Raw genomic sequence first — 24,109 nt, 5'->3', positions numbered from 1 at the left:
CGCTGGGGGAGGCTACTGCAAGGGGCCCCACCCCACATTCCCAACCTGCTTACCCCAGGTCCCCACATGGAAAGGGGTGTGCCCAAGGTCAAGGGCAAAGACAAGGGTCAGAGCCCAGGCGCCCCTCACTCCAGGTCAGGGCTGGACTAACCCATCACACACTTGGATGAGACGAAGCGAAGGGAGCCAGGGAGATGAACAAAGCCGCTGGGATCCCGGGGCAGGGCCCTCCCCGGAGAGAAGCAAACAGCTCTGTCGCCGCAAAATCCACAGAGTGAAGTTTATTCCCAACAAAGTTCCCCTCCCCCTCCCCAGCCCAGGACAGGGACAGACAGGCTGGGGCAAAGATGGGGCTCCAGTGCCTGAGGGGCCTCTAAGAAACAGGGAAGGGCCCTGGCCCCCCCCAGCTGTGACACCGAGTCTGGCTCCCCCAGACCAGCTGAGTCCACCGCACCGTCCTGCCCAGCCCTCGGGAGAGGGGAGGGGGCGCTGGCTCCTGGGTTGTTCCAAAGTGGAGTGTGAAAATAGAGAGATATATATATTTGTGTCCGCAGAGGGCAGTCTGGCGTGGCACTCACACCTCCGTCTGGAAGTCGCCATCCGGTGGTTCCGTGGGCTCCCAGGCTGCCGCCCGGTGCAGGGCCAGCCGCTCTCTGGGCTTGGGGGGCAGGGAGCCCAGCGTCATGGACTTGAAGGTGCTCCAGCTCTGGTGTCGCCGCTGTTGGGACAAGCTGGGACGCTCCCCCGGGCTGGGCTTCTCCTGTGGAGGGAGCAGGAGGGGCCCGTGGAGATGTGACCACACTTTCTCACCCACCGCACAGAAGAGCAAACGGAAGCGGCCCAGAGAGAGCCCGTGATGCACAGTCACTGAGCAAGCAGGTGCCAAAGCGGGGTTCCAATCTGTGCTCTGCCCGCCGCCCTCCTAAGACCCCGGAGGAGCCCCCATCAAGGCTCTCTGTCCCCATGCCACCCCAGAACTGTTGCTTCTGGCATGGGTAGGCCCTTGGCGAGGCAGGCTGCGTCTGTCCAGGCAGGGGAGGTGGACAGAGCCCACGCACCCCCAGCCGGCCCGGGGGACTTACGCTGGACAGAATCTGTGCGGCCGCCCCACCCGAGGACACGCCCCAGCGCTTCTCCCTCTGTGACGGGGCCACGGGTCAGGGTCCGACCCCCGGGGCCCCGCACCAGCTCGGGCCCTGAGCTTCGGGCAGGGCAGCCACAGGAAGGAGCTTCACCTTGGCCGTGGACTGGCTGCGGTAGCGGTCGAAGGTGTGGAACTTCTGGTTCAGCTCGTGGTAGAGCTCCGAGTGCCGCTTCCGGGTGTGCATCACCTTCTGGGAGCCACAGGGCGTCAGAGGCAGGCGGGGCCCCCTCGGGCAGCACCAGGGCCCTCAGCTCCCTGGGTCCCCGCCTCCCCGCCTCCTGCTGGCCCCTCTGGGACAAGGCCTGGCTCTCTCTTCACCCAGAGCTACAGGACCGGGCAGGGAGGGGGCATTGGGAGGACCCCCCAGGCCAGGCTCTGCAGTGGGGCTTGCGCTAATTCCCGGAATGGACTCTCCGGGGACAACCCTCTCCCCCTCACCCACCACTCACACACTCACACACACACACACACACAGCACTTACCTCAAAGTCCAGGTCCGAATACCGCAGCTTCTTTCTCTGGAAGGAGCAAGGAGGCCGTGAAGGAGAGGAAAGTGTATTACCACACGCAGGGGCTTTACCGACCGGAAACCTGGTGCCCCAGAGGCTGGCCCCTGCCTGGCCTAGGACCTCAGGATCCTCAAAAGGCAGCCCCTGGGGCTGTGGGAAGAGGGGCTGAGGCCTGAGGAGATGAGGAGCCGAGGCACTGGGCTGCGGCTCTGCCCCCGCAGGCCACCCTGCAGTGCACACATGCAGGCAGACGCTCGCAGGAGGCACACACTGGCACCCTCGCAGACACGCAACCGCACCTGGGCCAGTGTCCCAGGACAGACTTCCAAGGTGGCGGGGACACGATCCCCACACGGGACCATAGAGCAGACACTCCTGCCTCTGTGCCCTGGATTCTACCCCTCTGCCCATCTTGCCCCTTTCTCGTTGCCAGCCCCGGGCTCCCCTCTGCCAAGTACCCTCCATTTGTCCAGCAAACACAGGTCGAGAGTTTTTAGACCTTCTTTTAACCCTGCCTTACCCCTTTTCCTCAAGAAACCAGGCCCTGCCTCCTTGCCCTCTCCACCCTCTCACCGGCCTCTCTGGCCCTCATTTGCCCAAGATCCACCTCCAGGGCCCTGACAGCCACTCAGTGTCCAGTGCCACCCAAGGAGGGGGCCTCAGAGTCTTAGAATGTTGGCATGGGGCACTCAGGAAACAAGGCCAACTTTCCCCGGTTACACTGGGGAAACTGAGGTCCAGAGAGGAGAAGGGACTTGCCCCAAGGCCCTCAAGGATGCCGCGAAAGCACCATCTAGATCTCCCAAGTCCCAGGCCCGCAGACATGTGCCCCACCACCCGCCTTCAACTCCCTGGTTGCCTGCTTTCCTCCACCAGCCACCATGGCTTCCCCAACACCAAGCCCTGCACATCTGCCTGGATCTTCTCCTGCCCTTCACCCCACACCTGTGTCCCCCGTTCCCAGCCATGCCTCTGCTTCTGGAGGCAACACAGCCCTCCCTTCTCAATACCCACAGCTGTGCCCAACGGAATGGATTCGGAATCCCCCACTGCAAATTCACTCCCGACCTCTCCCCACTGCACACCAGAATTCGGGAAGTCATCCTTGACCCCCTAAGGATGCCGCCGCATTTACTGCCGCCTCCCACACCAGGAGCCCAAGGCCGGGCCCTCCTGTGCGGTCCGACCGCAGGCAGGTGTCCACAGACCGAAGCCATGAGGCGGAGCTCATGCCATCCCCAAGGCCGGCCTTGGGCTTTGTCTCTGTTACGCCTTCCTGTTTTGCCATCTGTAACAGGAGCAGGCACCAAATGTTCAAGAAACATTTTTTTTTTGGGGGGGGGAGGGACCTAAACTCGTGAAGCTCCTCGATGCTAACTTCATTTCCTCCGTGCGGAGGATGGGGAGCAGGATTCTGAGGCCGAGCATGAGCAGCCACCGGTGTCTGAGCCCTGCCTCCTGCCCCCTTCCTTACCCACAGCCCCCTCATCCCTCCAACTAGAGTTCTAGAATGTTCCAGAGTTCTACGTCACCACTGCCTGCCTGTTCCCAGTGATGCTGTGCAGGGAGCAGGTCTGAGGAGGCCAGAGGGGAAGTGGGGCCTCCACAGAAACCACCAGGGGAGCAGAGAGTGGGAGACATGTTTTCTCAGAAAGGGGAGGGTCAATTGCCACAGGCCTACGGCCAGGCGGAGGCTGATTTCAGGGATGATGTCGGCAGCAATCCCCAATCATCTAGCACTTTCTACCCGCCCCGCAGAGATAAATGTTTTATATCCATCAACGAGTCCTCACCACAACTCCGTCCACAGAGACACTGCTCTGTTATCTCCACTTTACAAATGAGGAAACCGAGGCTCAGAGATATGAATGCTGAGAGAGATCTGCTGAGGCTCAGAGAGAGATTTTGCTCAAGATCTCACTGCTGACCAGAGCGCTCTGATCTGAACCCAGATCTGTGTGGCCAGGAGGCCCAGGCTCTCAGCGACTGGCCTGAGCAAGCAAGACTCATTCGAACCGTTCACCCCAGGGCAGGCACTAAAGCAAGCGAGAAGCGGCACCCTCAGAGCGTGAAGTCCAAGCCCCCTTGGGGGGTCCCGAGGGGCAGGACTCGCTGGGTCTGCCGTGGGCACTGACAGAGGAAGAGACGCACTGCGACGTGGTACAAAGATGCCGCTCCGAGGAGGCTGCTGGCTGCCCCCTCCCGGCCGCTGCCTGGGCCTTCGTCTCAGGCACCTGGTGGCAGGCCTCCCGTGCCCTACAGACCCTCACCTCCAAGGAGCCCAGCTTCATGGTGGAGCCGGGCACTGTGCGGGGCATGGTCCGGCTGCGCTCTCCCGGCTCGGGCACTTGGCGGGCGCTGGGCGTCGGTGGCGGCGGCTGGAAGGTCATCCCGTAGGGGTTCTGTAGGGACCCGTAGGCAGGGCCCAGCCCCAGGCCCGAATGGTCCACGGACAAGAAGCTGGGGTAGCCTTCGGCATGGGCCAGCGCCTTGGCAGAGCGCCGGGGGGTGCCCTCGGGCCGGGTCCTTGGGGGGTCCTCACCACCTCCACCCCCACCGCCCGGCTGCAGGCTCAGAGTCCTCCGGGGCAGCACCATGTAGTCCCCCTCGGAGCCCGGGTCGCCCGGCCGCAGCCACGTGAGGTCCAGCTGCCGCAGGCTGCCCTCCCCGCACATGTACACGGGGTTGGGCTCCTGGGGGGGCGGCGGCTCCCCCAGCCCTGGCGAGGCTGCCATGGGCATCAGGATGTTCCCGGGCAGCGTGGAGAAGCTGAGGCCACCCTCCGGACCCATAAGGCAGGACTTGGGCTCCTCGTCCTCGTCCAGGGACAGGCGGGACAGGGTGCCCGTGATGGTGGACGGGTTGCAAGTGTTCACCTCCTTGAATAGAACTGGGGGCGGGAGTGGGAGGGAGGTCAGTTCTGGGGAGGAGGAACCCCGAGATGGCCCTGCCCAGACCGGTCAGGTACTAAGCCCCTGAGCTCAAATAGAGAAGCAAACGGTCCTGGCGAGATGGCTGGGTGACTGGTACCCTCTCCCAAACCAGCTGGCCCACAGACCCACAGCCGGGCAGGGCGAGGAACAGAGCCACGGCCCAACGCCTACAGGCCGGCTCCTGACCTCTGACCCCACGGCCCCGAGGCTGTCCCAGGGCCTTCTCCTCCCCCTCCCCGGGCAGCTCCTCTCCAGCAGACAGAACTGGGAAGGGAACCTTGTAGGAATCCTGGAAATAAGACTACGCTGGAACAGCTGCTATGTGCCAAGCCCCTTACTGGGCACTCGATGTCTCCCAACCCGTTTGAGGCTCAGAGAGGAAAACGGCCCAAAGTTACACAGTAAGTGTGTTCACAGCATTGAACCCGCTAAGGGCTGCCTGATCCTAACCCTAACCTCTACAGTCAGACCCCTCTCGGGCCTCCCACAGTTGGGCTAGGGGCCCTCCCTCCTTTGGCCTTCCCCTGGGATCATGCCCAGCGCTGTGCCCGCAGACTCACCTGTCTGACAAGCCAGATCCACATCCTTTTCAAAGTCTGACTATAGGCAGAGAGGGACAGAGCAGGTGGGCAGAGAGAGAATCAATGTATCAGGGTGGGAGGTGAGGAGGGCTCAGTCCCCTCCCTACCCACCCAGAGGTGCCACCCAGGGCACACCCAACAGAGCCCCCGGGAGCCCAGACATGTCTGCTGCAAACCCACTTAACAGGTTTAAGAACTGAGCGAGAGGAAGACTTGCCCAATGCCACCCAGTGGTCAGCGGCTGAGTGTGAACCAAACCTGGCCCCTGGCCCCTCCCTGCCATGGATGGGGAAGGGAGTGGCCTGGAGCAGGGGAACGGGGGTGCGGGCGTGCTCAGACCCGACCCCGCCAGGCCCCGTCACTCACCAGGATCTGCAGCTGCCCGTTCTTACAGGAGTCGGGGGAGTCCTCGCTCTCATCGGTCCGGCACACGCCCATCTGGCACTTCACCACGTCCTGGACCTGGGGGCAGTGGGTGCCGGCTGGCCTGAGGCCACCACAGGGCCACTGGCCACAGCCGGCTGTGCTCCCACCCAGGCCCCCCGGCGGTTTGGAAGGACAGAAGCACCTCCAGCCTGGGGAAAGGCTGGGGGAGCAGGAGGCCAGGGACCAGGCTGCCCCAGGCTCTCGCTTCCACGCTGGGGCCTCCATCCCCTCTGCCTGCCCATGGGGAGAAGCCAGCGCCGGCCTGGCGAGAGGGCGCACAGGACGGAGCGGCCCGCCCACCTCTCGGCGCAGGAAGCAGTGCACGGCCGTGATGACGAAGCCCTGTGCGGAGTTGAAGACGGCGAAGAGGGCCTGGAAGAGGACGGAGCGGCGGTCCGTCATGGCCAGGACGGCGGACATCCAGGTGAGCGCCAGCAGGGGCAGCACCACGCAGGAGCTCCAGAGGGAGGCCCTGGAGACACAGCGGAGGGTCCGTCAGGGTGACGCCGGCGAACGGGGTGAGCTGAGCCGGGCCTGCACCGAGCCCGGGGCCCTCACGCTGCCCGGGACTGACGGGGCCCCACACCCCAAGGCCTGGGGAATGTCCCACAGCAGAGACGGGCTGAGGAGCTGGGGCCTGATAAACAGAACAGAGACAGAAAGTAAGAACTATGGGGCCGGGGCAGGGACCCGGAGAGGTGGGAGGGACAGACACACAGACACGATGGGACTGAGCCACGGCCAGAGGCAGCATCAGGGGACAGAGGCGGAGAAGGCGGAACAGGACGGTGGGAGAGGAGGAGACGGGAGACATCGCTGTGATGTTCAGCTCCAATTTGTACAAAACCACAGCCTGGGCCACATCCCCAGAGATTCTGGGGGAGGAAGAAGCGAACGGGGACAGAGAGAGAGATGGCGGACGCAGTGAGAGACCGAGGCAGGCAGAGACACACAGTCAGAAAGACTAAACAGGCACAGCCACAGAGGATGTCACAGGACACCGATCTTTGGGGAGAAGACGGGGGCCAGGGCCGCTGCAACAGAGGCCCCTCTCCCTTTCAGTTCCCCAAGGAGGGGCCCCTGGCCCCCAGTGCCTGCTCCGAGGCCTGGGGATCAGCGCCAAACCCACACATGCCTCGCCTCCTTCACAGGGGAGGGCAGAGGGGAAAGGCGGATGGGCCCTGCATCCAGCCACCAGTGCCAACCGCCCTACTGGGTGCAGGGGGGCAGTGCTGCCCTACTGGGCCAGGTGCCATGCCATACCCAGCCCCTCTGCCTCAAGAGCACCCCAGGTGGGAGAGTCAGGCAAGGGGGAGGGGAGTGGAGACACAGCTCTGGACAAGGCAGAGAGAGGGGCAGGGAGCCAAGATCTGTCCTTGGAAGAGCGGTGGGGGGCTGCTCAGCCTGGTGTGGGGGCAGGCACCGCGGTCTCCACAGCCCCCGGGGGCAGAGCCAAGAAGACCGGGAGGGGGCCTAATCGCAGGCCTAAGAGCTCCATTGATTAGCCACCTATTCTCTGCCAGGCCCTCACGGAACACTTTACATACATTAGTTCACACTGTAATCAAAACAACTCCAACCAAACAGCCACGGGGATTATTATCCCAATTTACAGATGAAGAGAGGGGAGTGTGCCCAGCTGGGCAGACACCACGCTGGGATGCAGACCCAGTTTGGCTGCCTCGCAAGCCCAGGCTTTTCACTGCGAGCTCTGGCAGCCTGGGTCAGAGCGGCAGCTGGCCGCCCACGGGACAGCGAGCTCCCTGCCCCACGGAGCTTCCCGGAAAGGGTGCCAACCGCCTCCGGGGCAGTGAGCTCCCGACCCTGGAAGCGGGCAAGATACAGCTGGACCACACCGGTCAGGGAGGCGGAGATGGCTTCCTGGCCCCGGGTGGCGGGCTGGCCCTGAGGCGCTTGTGGGTTTGTGCCTGGTTGAAATGTTAAGATTCTCAGCTACCAGGGACAGGGGTATCTCGGGGACATAAATCTCTACCTCCAAGATGCTCTACCTCCCAACTGGTTGAGATTCCATACCGCTAACATCCTACCTTTCAGGTTCCATGACAGACACGATAAGGCTGTGGTTCACATGCTAACATTCTTAGCTTCCGACTGTCTTACTCTAAGATTCTATCATTCTAATTCTAAGGTTCTATGGCCTCCAAAATTCAAAGGACTATAAGCTCCTGCAGGTGGAGGTGTAAGGGAGCGGGGGTGTCTTCAGCTGGGCCTGGGTAAAGCCCAGGCTGGCAGTGAGCACAGGGGTGGGAGGAAAGGGTGGGCACAGGAACCCAGCATTTTCCAAGGAAGCACAGACATTCACTCCCGATACCCTCTGCCATCTGGACACCAAGCTTTCCAGGATACCGGGCTGACATCCCTCCTCCCCCCACCAAGGTCACTGCCCGCCCCCCGCCCCGCCCCCCGTGGGGCACAACTAACATGGCATTCCTGGCAGAGGCTGAGCTGAGCAGGGGGCTGGGGACCGCTCCGCACGCTGAGCAGGGGAGGAGCAGGCTGGCCCAGGGGCACCGCTCCGACCTCGGGGGCAGCACAGACACGGGAGAAGGGGGGGTGGGGAGAGACACATGGGAAGTGGGAGGAGAGGGGCAGCGTGAGCCCCAGAGCGGGGAGGGAGGGGAGGGCAGGTGAGAGAGAGAGAGTGGGTTAGGGTGGGCGAGGGGCTGCAGCTGAGCACTCCGAGTGCCCACCGTGCCTGCACCCTTGGCGCACCGAGCTGAGGGAGCCCCGGTCAGTGGCACGGTCAGGCCCTGACTCCGGGAGTGGCCGGAGCGAGCCCTCCCTCCCGACACCATTGCCCACGAGGCCGAGTCACAGAGACGCCCCCTTACCCGGCCCTCTGCTTCTTGGACTTGTCTGAGATGCCGTCCCGAGCCATGAGCTTGTTGAAGACGATGATTCCGATGAGCATGTTCACCTGGGCGCCCCGCGGAGTGGGGTGGGGGAGACAGGGTCACCAGGTGCCCTCCTGGCAGGGGGAGCCCCAGGGGGGAGCTGGAGCGCAGACAGGAGCCGACCTTCGGGACCACACCCCTCCCGGGCCGCCGAGGGGGGCACCTACCAGGACAATGACGGCTGCAGGGCCCACAAAGGCATAGAGCAGGCCCCCCTCGAGGGAGAGCCAGCAGCTGGGGGGAGAGAGAGCATCAGACACCCACGCAGGCTCCTCCCCACCCTAAAACGCCATCCCTCAGAGCCCACGGAGGGGGCCAGAGGAGCCACTGGCTCCAGCCAAGCCTCGGTTTCCCTCTAACAAAAGCAAAGACCACCAAGCCCAGCCCCCGGGGGTCAAACAAGGCAGACCCCTGAGCGAAACAGTTGTTAGAGATTACAACCCCAGCACACCCGTCTACACCCAGGGAAACTGAGGCTCTGAGACGGGGAAGGATTTGCCCAAACCCCCACGGCAGGTGTGTGCCAGAGAAGACGGGGCCGGAAGCCCAGTCCGGGGCACTAACCGGCTCAGTAACCCCCACCGCCCGCTGCGGGAGGCCCACGTACTAGCTGGATGTGCCGTATCCTTTGGTGCGGGTGAAGCCGACAGACACGGCCACCACCAGGGCGGGCAGACCTGGGGGGAGAAGAGGGGCCCGACTGAGGCGGCCAGTCCTCAGGAACCCGTTCCTCCTCCCAGACCCTGGCCCGGGTGACTCCTATGCCCGGGGGCCGCGGCCGAAGCTGAACCGATCCTGCTGCCCCTGCCCCCGACGCCCGTCGGCGGAGTCCAGCACAGGCCCTGCTCACCCCAGCCCAGGCAGAGAAAGCGCTTGCGAACAAGGCGGGTGCGCATCCGTCCAATGACAGCCAAGTAGGACTGCCAAGCCTCAGTGAGCACCCAGCAAAAGGAGGAGAGGAAGAAGAAGTGCAGGAAGGCGGCTGTCATGGTGCACACACCCTACAAGGAGAGGGAAGAGGAGGGAGGGGCCCTGAGCAGCAGCCAGGGTGGGAGGCGCCAGGCTTCCCACGCCCTGCGCTGGGCTGCCATAGCTGCCCACCCGAGCTCCGCCCCCCCCGTTCCCCCCACAGAGCCCTGCCAGGCACCCCCGTCTTCCTGCACCCACACGGCACGACACAGGCCCGGGGACACGCACACAGCACTCAGCCCCCGAGAGGCGGGCGGGCAGGCTGCCCACACGCAGATGGGGCTGGCAGGGAGGGGGGCAGACAGGAGCGCCTGCCACGTCACAGCCGGGTGGCCCCACACCTGGCACTCCCAGGGCTGGCACTGTGCAGAGAAGGCCGAGGGGGGCACGAGGGACAGCCAGCACGGCTCACCCACAGGCAGAGGGCACCAAAGGCCGTGTGAGGCCCTTCCGTGTCCAGACATGACAGATCCGCAAATGCCACCCGCCCACACGTGTGCACGCAGGCGTCTGACTCACGTAGACACTCACAGATGCACGCAGGCATCACCCGAGTACACACACCCCCTCCTTTCCGACGCCTGCACGTATGCTCACACACCATTTCCCACAGCCTCACCCAACACACAGCTGGAGTGTACAGAAACATCCGTCACGAGGTGCATACACACAGACAGACGCACGCCGCCACCTGCAAGCACGCCCTCCCCTCGCCCCCTTCGCCCCACGCGCCCTCCCTGGTACCCCGAGAGCCTGCACCTGCCTTGCTCAGCACCCGCGACTGGCCCACCAGGATCAGGATGTTGGACGCCAGGATGGACAGGCAGAAATTGAGCAAGATGATGGAGCGTTCGGATTTTATAAACCTGAGGGGACGGCGGCAGAGACCGAGGAGCTGGCTGTCCCAGCCCAGCCCGGGAGGACTGGTCACCTCCCAGCCCATCCTCCCAGCCTCCCACCTACCTCCAGAAGGCAGCGTAGATGGCCAGCAGGGTGAGCAGCGCCATGCAGGACACGGCACAGCCGATCACGAGGGGGACCGAGGGGGAGCCCGCCAGCTCCAGGGTCTGGGGAAGATGGTCAGAGGTTCAGAGGGGTCAGCGCAGTGGCGGGGTGCCTCCAACCCCCCACCCCCATTCCCTGCCTGGTAGAGACTGGCGCCTGTGCCACTGTCACAGCCACACACAGAAGGGGACTCGCCACTGTCCTCACAGGTACACAGAGCAGACCCAGTGTACCTGTGGAGGGAGGTTTATGCTTAGTCACCCACACTCTTGTGCGTGCAACCAGACAGGCACACGTGTGTACACACTCACACATGCCCACCGCCACACATCCCCAGGCACATGTCATCACTGTGAGCACCGTCTCAAGGGCACAGACTTCCATGTGCACCTGCTCAGACACACATGGGGGGTCACCAGGTCCCTTCCGACACGGTCACAGGTGGCCACTGGCAGCCCAGCACCTCCTCCCGGCCCAGCCCAGGCGCCCCCGACTCACCAGGTCCTTGGGCGGCTGGGCCAGCACGGCAAAGGTGGACAGGCGCTGGCACTGGCAGCGGGTGAGGGCTGCCTGGGTCTCCAGGGTCTGGCAGCTCTCGGTGTCCCAGTCCCCTGAGCTGGCATCTCTTAGGTGTGGGGAGACGGGGAATGAGCCCCAGCCCAGCTTCATGGCCCCACCCCCAGCCCTGGCCTCTGCCCAAAGAGGTGGATCCGGGCAAGGCACACCCCAAAGGCAGGCCGCAGAGTCCTTCCTCCCTTAGGCCAAGGAGGGCACCAAGGAGCCCTCTGGCCTTGCACACGGAGCCCCTGCCCAACTCACGCTCTGGAGTAGTCCCAGCTGGCGCAGTGGGGATCTGTGGTGCCCTGGGGAGCAGAAGACAGGAGTGCAGTGAGGGCTGGGGCTCCCCACCCTGACCACCACCCACCGCCCCTGCCACGCAGGCCGCGCAGAGCAGAGGGTCAGCCTGCCATGGTGCACGCCGCCTCCCCATCAGACAGGCCTCTGGCAGCCCATGTTGGAGAATTCCCGGGGTCCTGCCCAGCCCCCACTCACATTGATGATGTAGGAGAGCTCCACCGTGATGAGGGGCTCAGCTGGGGGCTGCGTCGGGGGCCGCACAGTCACTGTCATCACCCGAGATGTGACAGCCAGTGGGGGCCTGGGGACAGGTTCTGGGCTCAGCTCCTGCCCGCGGGTGCCCACACCCGGCCAGGAACCCCGAAGGTGCTTTGGATGGGGGGAGGCGGCTCCCAGGGGTCAAGTCCAGGGAGAGGCCTAGAGCTCAGGGGGGCCCAGGATTTCGGGTGAGGTCTGGAGCTCAGTCCAGCACCCTGGACCCCAGTGAAGCCTCCGGGAGCCTCACAGACACCGTTGAGAAGCACCTGTATCCAGAGCCAGGCCAGGGGCCCCTGAGGCTGCAGGAGGGGGCAGCTGCGTCTCCCTGGGGCCCGCACAGGCCCACCTCCTCCCGCCTGGACCTCCCTAGTCCCTCGGAAGCCCCGTCCACCCTCCCCAGGGACTCACCGGGGGGGCGGCAGAATGAGGCCCAGGGTGCGGTAGAGCACAGCACCAATCACAAAGTAGGAGGCGGCGTCCTCGGGGTCTGCCGGGAGGAGGCGCTGGTGGGAGTAGCCGGGGCCAGGGGGCACCGTGCCTGGGCCCCTCCCCCTGGCGGGGCTGCTGGACGCCGCAGAGGCAGCCGGCTTCCCCGGGGAGGAGAGGCTGAGCACCTCCTTGGGCAGGAAGAGGCGGTCCTCCGAGTGCCGCACCCAGTCCTTCATGCCCCTGCGGCCCCGCATGGGGAACGTGATGTCGCTGGACACGGCCGAGACCGGCTCTCGCTGAATGCTGATCACTGCGGGGGACGGGGCGGGGACAGCAGAGACAGACGGACACACGGGGACAGCAGAGACAGACGGACACAGGGGGGACAGCAGAGACAGACGGACACACGGGGACAGCAGAGACAGACGGACACACGGGGGACAGCAGAGACAGACAGACACGGGGACAGCAGAGACAGACGGACACACGGGGGACAGCAGAGACAGACGGACACAGGGGGGACAGCAGAGACAGACGGACACACGGGGGACAGCAGAGACAGACAGACACGGGGGGACAGCAGAGACAGACGGACACACGGGGGACAGCAGAGACAGACGGACACACGGGGGACAGCAGAGACAGACGGACACACGGGGACAGCAGAGACAGACGGACACACGGGGGACAGCAGAGACAGACGGACACAGGGGGGACAGCAGAGACAGACAGACACATGGGGGACAGCAGAGACAGAAAGACACAGGTGGGACAGCAGAGACAGACAGACACAGGGGGGACAGCAGAGACAGACGGACACAGGGGGGACAGCAGAGACAGACGGACACAGGTGGGACAGCAGAGACAGACGGACACAGGTGGGACAGCAGAGACAGATGGACACAGAGGGGACAACAGAGACAGACGGACACATGGGGGACAGCAGAGACAGACGGACACATGGGGGACAGCAGAGACAGATGGACACATGGGGGACAGCAGAGATAGACGGACACAGGGGGGACAGCAGAGACAGACGGACACAGGGGGGACAGCAGAGACAGACGGACACACGGGGGACAGCAGAGACAGACGGACACAGGGGGACAGCAGAGACAGACGGACACATGGAAGACAGACACGAAGGAGAGAGACATGGGGGGACACACACCAGGAAAGCAGACGCAGACACCATGATATGATCGGTACCCACCCAGCGGTGCAGAGACCCACACACAGCGACGAAGGAGGGGAAGGAGCGTGGAGAGAAGGATACACAATTGCGTTAACGGTGGAGAAGACAGGGCCCCAAGAGGGGGGACGGGAGCAGCCTCAGAGACCATCCCTCCTCCCCGGGGCCCGGGCTCCGCAGCCGGCACCCTCCCCACCGGCCTGCCGTACCCAGGTTGTCCGTGACGATCAAGGAGCTCTGAAAGGCCTTGAGCGCGTCGCCCACCAGGTGGATGAAGTCCTCCACCACCCGGAGCAGGTGCACGGAGCCGGGGGACACCTGGGGGCGGGAGGCACGTCAGGGTCCAGGACGGAGGTGGCCCGCGGGGGAGGAAACCAGGAGCCCAGCCCCTCACCTGCTGCGCATCATCCCACTTGTCCTTGTTCTCCGCGTCCACCATGAAGCTCACCACCTGGAAGAAGCGCTGGGGAGCGCGCGGTGACTGTCAGGAAGCCCCGGCCCCAGGGACCAGGGCGTCGCCATCACAGCCACAATCCCACCCCCGGCAGACCCCGCGGCCACAGGGGCCCAGACTCGCTGCGTCTGGCGCCTCCGCACCCTCAGTCCCCCTTCCCTCCGGCGAGCGGGGTGGTACCTGCACGTCATCCGCGGAGGGCACGTAGGTGGCCCTCTTGAAGGTGTCGGTGACGTTCCTCAGGATGTCCACGGAGAAGAGCAGGTCCCCGCTGTAGTAGGTGCGCCGGGCCAGCAGCTCCTGCAGGCTGCGCACCACCTGCGACATGCCCTCCCCCGCCAGCATGCGCTGCCCCTTGGCCAGGTGCTCCCGGAGCTGCAGGGGCAGGTGGGCGGCTGTCATCCGCGTGCTGGGAGCCGGGCCGCCCCTGGCCCATCCCACTCCAGTCCGCCCACCGCTTGTCGCTTGTATCCTTGTATCGGGAGGAGAGAGGAGGGAGGTGGGGAGTGGCGGGCCTGGGGGCGTGGGAGGGGGAGGCAGAGATGCTCAAAAGAACTCATGGAGAGACAGAGTTGGAGAAAGAAAACCCTAGAGGGAATCTCTAAAGATCCCTTTGAAAGGCTAGTGAAGGAAGGTGCTCAGATGTGCATGTAAAGATGAAAAGCATGATACAGGAATAGGGTGTCCCGCGTCCCAAAAGGGTCAGGAGCACATGGAGTGTAGCTCATTCATGTTCTCTCCCTCTCTCTCTCTCTGTCTCTGTCTCTGTCTCTGTCTCAAATACCAATTTCAAATGCAGACAAACAACTAATACCCATTACAGTCAGACAAATCAGCACACACAGGCCACCTTCACTGACAACATTCTTACCCCAGGACAGGCCCTGAGCCGGGCACTGGGGACACAAAAATAGATAAATTCCACTCTGTCCCTTGGCCACCAAGGAGCTCCCAGCCTCACAGGACAGCACTCATCCCACTTAATGACAGAAAGCATTCGTTTCTCCTAATGGCTGAAGAGCTGCAGGAACGGAGGCAGGCCCGCGGGTAAGGGAATAATACTCTGGAGAGCTCGGCCTTGAGATGTGCGTAGGAGTTTGCCAGACAAGGAGAGGCACAGCCCGGCAGAAGCGAGCACGGCACACATCATGCCAAGACACGCGGGCATGTGTGGGAATGAAACCCCCTCCCCCCCCTTTCGGCGGCTGGATCTCTTGTGGCCCCGGCCCAGCAGGGAACACTCACGGACAGATACAGGTAGCGGTACTCGTGGGAGATGCAGCGGGCAAAGCTGGGCAGGCCCCAGTAGGCCACGCCCTGGGCGCTGAGGAGACAGCGGCGGCTGGCAGACCCTGCGGGCGACAGGACGGAGGGCTGGGTGTGGGAGCCGAGCTCTCCCTCACTTCGTCCTGCACCTCGGGGTGATCAAAGAAGCTGGAAACCTAGAGGGGGGGCAGTAAGAGTGACAGGGGCCGAAACCGGTTTGGCTCAATGGATAGAGCATCGGCTTGGGGACTGAGAGGTCCCAGGTTCGATTCCGGTGAAGGGCATGTGCCTTGGTTGCGGGCACATCCCTGGTAGGGGGTGTGCAGGAGGCAGCTGGTCGATGTTTCTCTCTCATCGATGTTTCTAGCTCTCTCTCCCTCTCTCCCTTCCTCTCTGTGAAAAATTAATAAATTATATACTTTTTTAAAGAGTGACGGGGGCGGGGGGCCCTGCGGGGGAGCCACAGCCCCTCACCGGAGGCGTTGGGCGGGCACTTGTTGTAGATGATCTCGCCGGCAGCCGCCTTCTTCCAGGTCATCAGCATCACGTACTCGTCCCTGCACATCTCGTGGAAAGCTGCGGGGGCAGGGACGGGGCTCAGCCAGGCCCACGCGCCTGCGTCCCGAGCCCGGGGGTCCCCCCGAGCAATACCTGGACACCTCTTCTCGCTGCAGGGCTTCACCTCCTCCCCTTGGCCCTCGCAGGCATAGCCCTGCGCGCCCGGGGCCTGGCACATGCGGAAGCGGCGCTGCCAGCCTGTGTCGCACGTCTTGGAGCACAGGCTCCACGAGTTCCACGGTCCCCACTTGCCACCTCCGGCTGCAGGAGAGCGAGGGGTGCCCTGAGCGGCCTCCGGTGCTTCTCCCCCCGCCCCCCCCGGGCCAGCATGGCCGCCTGCCCCCCCCCGTGCGAGCACCCACCGGGACACTCGAGGCTGCCGCACTCGCGGGTGTCGGTGAGGGCCCCCGGGCACGTGGCCCAGGCCGGACCCGCCACGCTGCACTTCCGGCTGCGCTGCTGGGTCCCATTGGCGCAGGACGTGGAGCAGGGGCTCCAGGGGCCCCATTCTAGCCACTGGCCTTCCACTGCACGGGGAGACACAAGCAGGGCGGCCGTGGAGCGAGCGGTGTGGGAGCCGGGGGGGGGGGGGGGGCGCAGAGCACCGCAGGGAGGGGGCAGGGCCTGCTAAGCACTGGTCCCTGCTCAGGCCAAACCCACCGGAGAGCGGGGGAGGGAGAGGGGGAGCAGAAGGGGAGAGGGGGCTGGAGGGAGCAGGTGGTGCCTGGCCAGGGACTGCCTGCTCGTCACCCGCTCCGGGGACCAGGGCACCTCTCCACTCAGCATGAGGCACACGTTCTCACGTGGCCGGGGAAAGGGGTCACCTTCCGATGGACCTTTCTCTAACGCAGGCCCAGCTGGGTGTCCTTTCACAGCCCGGGAGGCTGTGAGCACCAAAGTGCCATGAACAGCAAGGGTCGCCCAGGGCTTGGGGCAAGGGCACTGACTGGCAAGCAGATCCCCCCCCCCCCCTTGGATGGGGTCACCACGTGCCAATTCCAACTGGGTTGGGCCAGGTCACCTCCCACGCTGACCGTCTCCCCATGCTTGGTCATGGGGCCCCCAGAGGCAGGGCACGGGGCATGTCTGCCTCCTCTGAGTCTCCCGACCCCGACCGCGACCCCGACCGCGACCCCGACCCCCACCCGGCTGGGCAGCGCCCGCCTGGAAGCCCCTGGGCGCTAGCTACTGACCCGGGCAGGCAGCCATGCTGCAGAGCTTAGTCTGCAGCTCGGGACCCTCGCAGGCCTTGCCGCCGTGCTGGGGGGGCACGCAGGTCCGCATCCGGCTCCGGGACCCCCGCCCGCAGCTGCGGGAGCACAGGCTCCAGGACCCCCACTCCTCCCACACGCCGTGCACTGCAAGGAAGCACGTGGCTGCGGGCTGGGCTGCACCGTGGCCCCGCCCACTGCCCATCCACCCACCAATCAGGAGCTCCGGCAGTTCTGCGACCGCTCCTCATTGGCTCTGTCCTGGGGGGGGGGGGGTACGGGGAGGAGTGGATGACAACAGTTTACAGTCCCAACTCACACAGGACAGACACCCAGACAGGAGCCTAGGATCAGCCCAGAAGGGGAGGAGGGGGTCCTCTCTTGGGAGCACGGAGAAGACCAGGAAAAGACTCAAGATCTACACGTACCCTTCCCCACCTTATCCCTCCCCATCCCTCTTACCCCCAGACCCAGAGCGAGAAGCCAACACAGCGGGCCTGGAGCAGAAGTGCCCCTCTGGCCCCACGAGCGTGGACACACAGACAGACGTGAACCTCTACGTGGACACTGACACAGAGCTCACTCCAGAACACAGCTTTGCCCCAGCCCTTCACAAGCTCCTGCCACACCCCCAGGTGCCAAGACCCCTTCCTCCCAGGCAGCCCTGCTTCAGTGCCACAGCCCGGAGCTGGCCAGGCCGACGCACCCCCGCACCCCCTCGGGGGGGAGGGGGGGGGAGGAGCAGGACTGCAGAAGGTGCCCCAGCCCGGGACTCCTCCCCTCCCCCCCTGCGCAGGCACATGCACACTCAGCTCCATGCCTAACGGAAGGCTGGGGAGGGGGGAGCGCCCCACAGGAGGCCCCCCGGAAGTGGGGTGGGGAGTCAGAGGAGGGGAGGGAAGGTCAGGGACGGTTTCTTTTTCTTTTTCTTTAAGGGGCATTTGTCTTAGGTCTTGAAGGACAGACTGGATTTTGAGAGTCCAGGTGGGGAGGGTGGGGAAGAGGACGAGAAAAAGGAAACACAGGGCCGTGGGGGAAGCGCAGGGGTGCTGGTGTGGTCGGAGCACAGGGAACAGGGAAGGCAAGGAGGGTAAAAAGAGAAGCTGGTCACCAGGCCCAGGCATCTGGGGAGGGATGTGCCCAGAACCCAGCCCACCGGTGAGGGCTGGGGTCTGCTCCATCTGTGTCCCCAGTGCCCCCTGGGTGGGGCTGGGCATGGTGGGGGACGATCAAATTTGCTGAATGAGAGGAAGGTCAGCCTGCCCGGGTCCCTGGCAGGCCCTCCCCCTGCAGGCAGGGCGGGCGGGGCTGGCGGGCAGAGCGGGCGGGGAGGATGGGCAGAGCGGGCGGGTGGGGCAGGCGGGCAGAGCGGGCGGGGCGGGCGGGCAGAGCGGGCGGGGAGGATGGGCAGAGCGGGCGGGCGGGGCGGGCGGGCAGAGCGGGCGGGGAGGATGGGCAGAGCGGGCGGGCGGGGCGGGCGGGCAGAGCGGGCGGGGAGGATGGGCAGAGCGGGCGGGCGGGGCGGGCGGGCGGGCATACCTGGGCAAGTGGCGGAGTTGTTGCAGGGCCGGGTCTCCCGCAGAGGCCCGCTGCACAGGGTGCCATAGGGGGAGGACACGCAGGAGCGGGTCCGCACCTGCAGACCCTGCCCGCACGTCAGGGAGCACACGCTCCACGGGGACCACTCCTCGGCCGCGGGGTCACCTGCGAGAGAGGGGCAGCGTCGGCGGCAGCGGGCACCGTCCCAGCAGTCAGTGTCGTGGGAATCCTCCTACGCTGACCCCGAGGGACCAGCCCTTCGGGAGGCCACCCAGCCCTGCCACGGGCATCACAGGACAGAAAGGTGCCACCGCGCTCCGGACACAGACACACGCCGCAGAGGGAGGGAGGCGGCCGCGTTACCTGTCTGTGCCAGGTACACCCCAGGCTCGTCTGCAGACCTCGGCCACTGGGTTTTCACCTTGGGCTCCTCTTCCGGCTCCTCACCTGGAACATGGAGGTGGCGGCAGGGGCTTAGCCGAGGCCGGCTCTGTCCTGCCGGGGTGCGGCCCAGAGAGGGCAGCCTTGCTCGCCCTCAGCCCGAGGGTCTGGCACCAATCGCAGACGACGCTGAGAGCATCCAGTCCTGCCCCTGCCCCCCCTCCCCACCACCACCACCATTTACAGATAAGGAAACGGAGCCTCCGAAGGCCACCCAGGACTCGCCCACCACCTCACAACTTCCTCTTCCTCCTCTTGCCTCAGGCAGACCCGGGAGCATCGACGAGGGAAGAGGCCACTCCTTGGCGATTCCGGGAGAGTTCTGTGCCCAGTGCTGTCCGCGCCCACCTTGTTAACCCTCCCCGGGGAAGGAGGGACCCCTCTCTGTTTAGAGGTGAGGGAACTGAGAGGAGAAGTGACTTGTCAAGACCACACAACGTGGTGAGCCTGAAGCCCAAGCTCTTTCCCCTCCCACGGCTGACGCCACGGGCTGACAAACACCCAGCATGGCGGCTGTGACCACCCCCCGCCTGCCTCTGGGGCAGGGCTCACCCACCCCGGGCTGGGTCTTGGGCCTGGAGCAGCACTGGACTGTGTCCTGAAGGCCCAGGTCAGAAGGCAGCTCCCCTGAGACTGGGGGGCTGAGGGCAGGTGCCCACCTCCAGGAGGACCCTCCTTCCCACGGCCCCTCCGGCCAGGAGAGCAGCAGGCCCACCGGAGGCCATGCTGCCCCGGCCCCCGCCTCACAGGGCTCCGGGCGCTGGAGGAGGGGCTGGGGCTCCATTCCCCAGAGCCGGCTCCTCCTGCTCAGGCAGGCTGGGTGGCAGGATGGGCAGACCCAGTGCAAAGCGGGGGAGACCCAGCTCGTGGAGAGGCTGCTGGGCAAGTGGAACTGGAACAGCCTCTGGGGTCAGGGCTCAGCCCACACTGCCCCCGGGCCAGAAGGCACTCCTCCCCCCAACCCCAGGCCCCCTCCTGCCTCTAAAAGCCTCGTCAGCACGCGCACACGGCAGGCGCTGTGTTTAAGGGAACCTCAGCGGGCTGTGCTCCTCCCGGCCCCTGGCGCCCCGTCCGGGCACTGCCTCAGAGAGAAGCTCTAGCGGGCAGGGCGTGAGGAGTGGCCGCCCGGAGGAGACGGCCGTCCAGGGCGCCTTCGATGCCTCTCAGCCCAGCTTCCAGTCTCACCAGCGCCAGGCCCTTCGCTCCACTCCAGCCGCCGGTCCTAAGGCCTGCTCTGCGTCATCCCCGAACCTCACCATCTCTGCCTCCCAGCCCACAAACATCTCCGGAGTCAGGCAGGCCTGGGTCCCGCCTGGGGTGCAGACGCGGCCCCGCTGTGTGACCTTGGGCAGGTGCCGCGGCCTCTCTGATCTCGTTTTTTACACCGTATGACACAATATTCGAACGCTCTCGGACGGCAGGCCGCAAAGCCTCAGCACACTGCCTGGCACATGGCGAACGCTCAGGAAGGGTTTATTTTTATCATCTCCCCTCCCCTCCCCACTCCCCGCCTCCTTCACCCACACACGCCACCCTTCAGCCCCTGGGCCTCCTCCTCTGAACAGCATCTGAGGGGCCTCCTGGCCTCACTCTGGGCCCTAGCTCCATCGGGACACTGAGGTGTTGGTGCCATGCCTGCAGCTTCTGAATCTGCTCACCCAGCCCTCCCACCACACCTGCTCAGCCAGTCTCCCCCCAACCCCCACCCCGAGCCGTGTGACAAGCCGCCTTCTCCACCCCCACCCCCAGGCTGCTGAAGAAACCCACAGCTGTGCCAACTGGCACCACGACAGACTCAGGCTGCACATCCGCTGGGCACCCAGGCTCCTCAGCAGCCTTCCTCAGCTCCCTGCCTACCCCGCTCCCCCCCCATCGCTGGCTGCCTCAGGCCTTCACCTCTCTCCTCAAGCCCATATCCACCCATTCCCTCGGTGACGAGCTCAGCTTGTTACAGACAAAGCAGAAGCTAGAATACAGGAGAACCCCCTCACACACATTGTCCTGTCCCACTGTCCCTCCCCTCCACCCCCAGCTCTTCCCCTCACAGAGGCCAGCCCCTCTCTTCCACTCTGCCCAGGAGGGCTCCGTCCATCTCCCCTCTCCCATCAGCATTCCGTCAGCATCTTCTCCTCCTCACCGCAGCCCAGGACGTGCCCAGGCCTCCTCCCTCCTGCCGGGAGCCCTCCTTTGACCCTCCATCCTCCTCCGGCCACTGCCCTCTGGCTCCTCTCTGCCATCAAGGAGTGGGTCGCAGCTGGCACTCCGGTTTCTCACCTGCCACTCACGCCCTGGCCCAGATGCCACCTCGCCTGCTAATCCACTGCAGTCTGGCTTCTGACCGCATCTTTCTGCTGAAACCACTCCTGACAAAGTCACCCACGCCTCCTTGCGACTAAATCCTACGGACACGTTGCAGGCCTCATCTCACTTGACCCCCGGGCAGCATTTGTCCCCGTGGAGTCTGCCTGCCTTGAGACACGCCCCCTCCCCTGACCCTCCCGCTCTCCTCCTGCCTCTGGCTCCTCGGGCCCAGTCTGCCTACGGGTCCATCTCCCTGCTGCTTCAGGCATCCACGCTGTCCTGTCTTCACTGCACACTCTGCGTCCCTGCTCCAGGCTTCATTAACCCCTTTGAATGGCTGCTGCCAAGCCATTATCCCAGACAGCTCCCTCCCTCCCCCTCCCCTTCACTCCTGTCTAGTCTGCTGCCTCCTGAACAGGTCTCCCAACGGCGTGGGGGAGGGCTCACACTCAGCATGTTCAAAACGGGATCATCATCTCCTCTCAAACCTCCACTGCTTGTTCCCGGCCTTCTTTGCCTGGAAAACTCCTATTTGACCTTCAAAATCCACCTCAAATGATCCCTCCTCCGTGAAGTCTTCTTTGTCCCCCACTCCCCTGGCAGAATTGGCTGCCCCCTCTCCGGTGTGCCCTCTCCTCCCAGATGATCCCATCTTCTGACTGTCTGAACTTCCTCCCACCCACAAGCCGCTGGAAGGAAAGCTGTGAGTGAGCCATCTCCCCGGCCACAGTGAACGCCCGCACAGAATCCGGTCCAGGGGAAATATCAATAAACACGCTGCTCCTGAGCTCCCTCCCCCTGCCTCATGGCAGGGTCACCGGAAACAGTTATTTATCATCTTGAATATCAGCCTTGCCCAGCAGCCATCCACCTATTTATTAATGAGCCTGACACCCGTTTATGAATAAGCATTCTAGAGAAGCCTTCAATCTGTGGCAAACGGACCCAAGCATCCCCTGATCCAGCTCCTGATTTGGTGTCTTGACCATCATTGTGACAAAACAAAACAAAAACAAAAAACCCACCAGCCTGGCATCCAGGAAGACCATCAAGCAGGGAAAGGTAACAGAGCAGCCTGACCTGCCTGTCCTGGACTCACTGCTTCCTGAGGTCTCCGGTCCTCTGCTCGGCACTCACAGGCCAGCCCCACAATCTAACCAGACAGGATGGTGTGTTCATTGGAAGTCAGAACACAGCCCAGGTCCAGCTCCAGTCCCTCTCCTCGCCTCCTGGGCTGGCCAGAGAGGAGACGGAGCTCGCCCAAGGCCACACAGCGGGGCCCACACCGACCGCCCTCCCTCCACCCCGTCCCACCTTCCTCGGAGGAGCAGCCCCCACATGTGAGAGCCGGTCCAGGGGGAAGAAGACAGAGCGGGCGGAGGTGCCACCTCCCGAAACAAACGTTTATTCAGCATCCACACGTGCAGGCCCCCGCCCGCCTGGCTCTGGGTCCGGAACAGGGGAGTCTGCGGGCAAGCTGAGCCAAGAGGACAAGGAAGGACCCGGAAAGGGTGCGAGCACCCCTAAGACTCCCGTGTCCCACCCAGTGAGCGTGAGGCCTTGCTGGGTCAGGGACCTCAATGCTCACAGCCCTGCCCTCCATCCGTGTCCCCACCTGGCCGCCCCACGTGGCACAGACAGACCTGCTGCTGGGGCAGGCTTCCGGGTCAGCTCCTAACCGGTTCCGCTTCGCTTTGAAGAAGGTATAAACCTTACAACACAACGGCTGCGGGCCAGTCGCCGTGCCCTCTTCATCAGCTCATTTCCTCCTCGTTACGCCGGCTTCTCCCGTCCCCTAGTCAGGGATGAGCCACCAGAGCCTCCCACTGGAGAGAGGCTGATGGGGATTCGAACCCAGGCCTCTCTGACGCTGGAGGCCGCGCTCCTCCCACTGAACTGTGCTGCCTCTGACAAAATGCAACTCCACTTGGACCTCCTCCGAGACCCCTTTCCTAATCCCCAGGAGGCCCCACGTCACTCCCTCGCCCCGCCAAAGTCCCTCCCCTCAGGCCTGCCTCTGTGATCCTGCTTCTCACCACTCTCTGACGCTCCCTTTGCACATCTACCCCCTCCCCCACCCCCCAAGGTGAGCCTGATTCCCCCCTGCAGGCTCTCCACGATTGCCTAGGAATCTGGCTCCAGACACACTGCCCTGCTGAGGAACCTTCAGCGGCTCCCACGGCTACAGCCACCGGGTCAGCCTCCGAGCCCGCCATGTCCGGCCCCTCCTGGCCTGCCCGGTCCTATTCTCCCCTCCCCACGAGGCAGCCAAGCACACGGGCGGGCCACGTGGAGAGTGGGAAGAACACAGATGCAGGAGTGCGGCCAATGTAGGTCTGATTCCCAGCTCTGTCACCGTCTTGCTGTGCGCCCTCGGGCAAGTCGCCTCACCTCTCTGAGCTTACAAATCCTCAACTGGAAATAAAGATGACGCTTTCCATCACAGGTGCACTGTGAGGATAAAAGGCAACGAGAGACAGGGCCCACGTGGAGTATGACAGCCTCTCAATGAAAAGGAGCTGCCGCCGAAGCCGGTTTGGCTCAGTGGTAGAGCGTCGGTCTGCGGACTGAACGGTCCCAAGTTCGATTCCGGTCAAGGGCATGTACATTGGTTGCGGGCACATCCCCGGTAGGGGGTGTGCAAGAGGCAGCTGGTCGATGTTTCTCTCTCATCGACGTTTCTAGCTCTCTATCCCTCTCCCTTCCTCTCTGTAAAAAATCAATAAAATATATTTAAAAATAAGAAAGAAAGGAGCTGCCACCCGCTCTTGTTTTCCCTTGAATACACAAATGCTCCCCTCCCTTCTTCCACGTCCGTCTGCCAACGTTTGCTACCTGTCAAGTGCCTCCTCCTCCAGGAAGCCTTCCTAGACTGACCACACAGGGTTTTGGGGATGCTGGTCCCTCCTCTGTGGCTTAGACCCCAGGCTGCCTCCTGCTGCAGCTGAGTATCCGGGACGGATTCCCCTCGGGAGCCCTGAGGGAGGGTCTCCATCGCCCTTGCCCATCTTATACAGGGGACCTCGCTCTGAGCAGCCAGACGCATGACAGGCACTCGGCAAACACGGGCCAGACATCTCTGAGGGCTCCTCCGCCCATCCCTCCGGGAGCCGTTCTGGC

General features: G+C 64.2%; 1 protein-coding gene across 11 annotated transcripts in view; it reads right to left on the bottom strand.

Moving 5' to 3' along the window:
• Window positions 1–266: 266 nt before the first annotated feature.
• ADGRB2 (adhesion G protein-coupled receptor B2) overlaps window positions 267–24,109 on the bottom strand; it is a 37,378-nt gene continuing 13,535 nt past the window's right edge. Inside the window, exons 2-30 of one of the 11 annotated variants that reach the window (XM_045584931.1) lie at window positions 18,611–18,694; window positions 18,248–18,412; window positions 16,691–16,855; window positions 15,860–16,024; window positions 15,591–15,758; window positions 15,414–15,515; window positions 14,919–15,025; window positions 13,854–14,048; window positions 13,614–13,682; window positions 13,429–13,537; window positions 12,007–12,337; window positions 11,536–11,641; window positions 11,302–11,345; window positions 10,981–11,107; window positions 10,441–10,544; window positions 10,241–10,343; window positions 9,359–9,509; window positions 9,116–9,185; window positions 8,676–8,742; window positions 8,446–8,531; window positions 8,036–8,134; window positions 5,894–6,065; window positions 5,534–5,629; window positions 5,147–5,186; window positions 3,924–4,543; window positions 1,627–1,662; window positions 1,236–1,334; window positions 1,083–1,139; window positions 267–760 (exon numbers count right to left, since the gene is read on the bottom strand). In XM_045584931.1, coding sequence (XP_045440887.1) covers window positions 575–760; window positions 1,083–1,139; window positions 1,236–1,334; window positions 1,627–1,662; window positions 3,924–4,543; window positions 5,147–5,186; window positions 5,534–5,629; window positions 5,894–6,065; window positions 8,036–8,134; window positions 8,446–8,531; window positions 8,676–8,742; window positions 9,116–9,185; window positions 9,359–9,509; window positions 10,241–10,343; window positions 10,441–10,544; window positions 10,981–11,107; window positions 11,302–11,345; window positions 11,536–11,641; window positions 12,007–12,337; window positions 13,429–13,537; window positions 13,614–13,682; window positions 13,854–14,048; window positions 14,919–15,025; window positions 15,414–15,515; window positions 15,591–15,758; window positions 15,860–16,024; window positions 16,691–16,855; window positions 18,248–18,412; window positions 18,611–18,694 — 3,923 coding nt within the window. In that variant the 3' untranslated portion in view covers window positions 267–574. Of the gene's footprint in view, window positions 761–784; window positions 1,140–1,235; window positions 1,335–1,626; window positions 1,663–3,923; window positions 4,544–5,146; window positions 5,187–5,533; window positions 5,630–5,893; window positions 6,066–8,035; window positions 8,135–8,445; window positions 8,532–8,675; window positions 8,743–9,115; window positions 9,186–9,358; window positions 9,510–10,240; window positions 10,344–10,440; window positions 10,545–10,980; window positions 11,108–11,301; window positions 11,346–11,535; window positions 11,642–12,006; window positions 12,338–13,428; window positions 13,538–13,613; window positions 13,683–13,853; window positions 14,049–14,918; window positions 15,026–15,413; window positions 15,516–15,590; window positions 15,759–15,859; window positions 16,025–16,690; window positions 16,856–18,247; window positions 18,413–18,610; window positions 18,695–24,109 lie in introns of those variants that run through there. The other 10 variants (XM_036446228.2, XM_045584928.1, XM_036446231.2 and 7 more) reach the window with 10 other exon arrangements.

This window comes from Pipistrellus kuhlii, unplaced genomic scaffold, assembly GCF_014108245.1.
Source record: "Pipistrellus kuhlii isolate mPipKuh1 unplaced genomic scaffold, mPipKuh1.p scaffold_m20_p_2, whole genome shotgun sequence".
Taxonomy (NCBI): Eukaryota; Metazoa; Chordata; class Mammalia; order Chiroptera; family Vespertilionidae; genus Pipistrellus; species Pipistrellus kuhlii.
The sequence above is the reverse complement of the archived record's forward strand: the minus strand, read 5'-3'. Positions and strand labels throughout refer to the sequence as shown.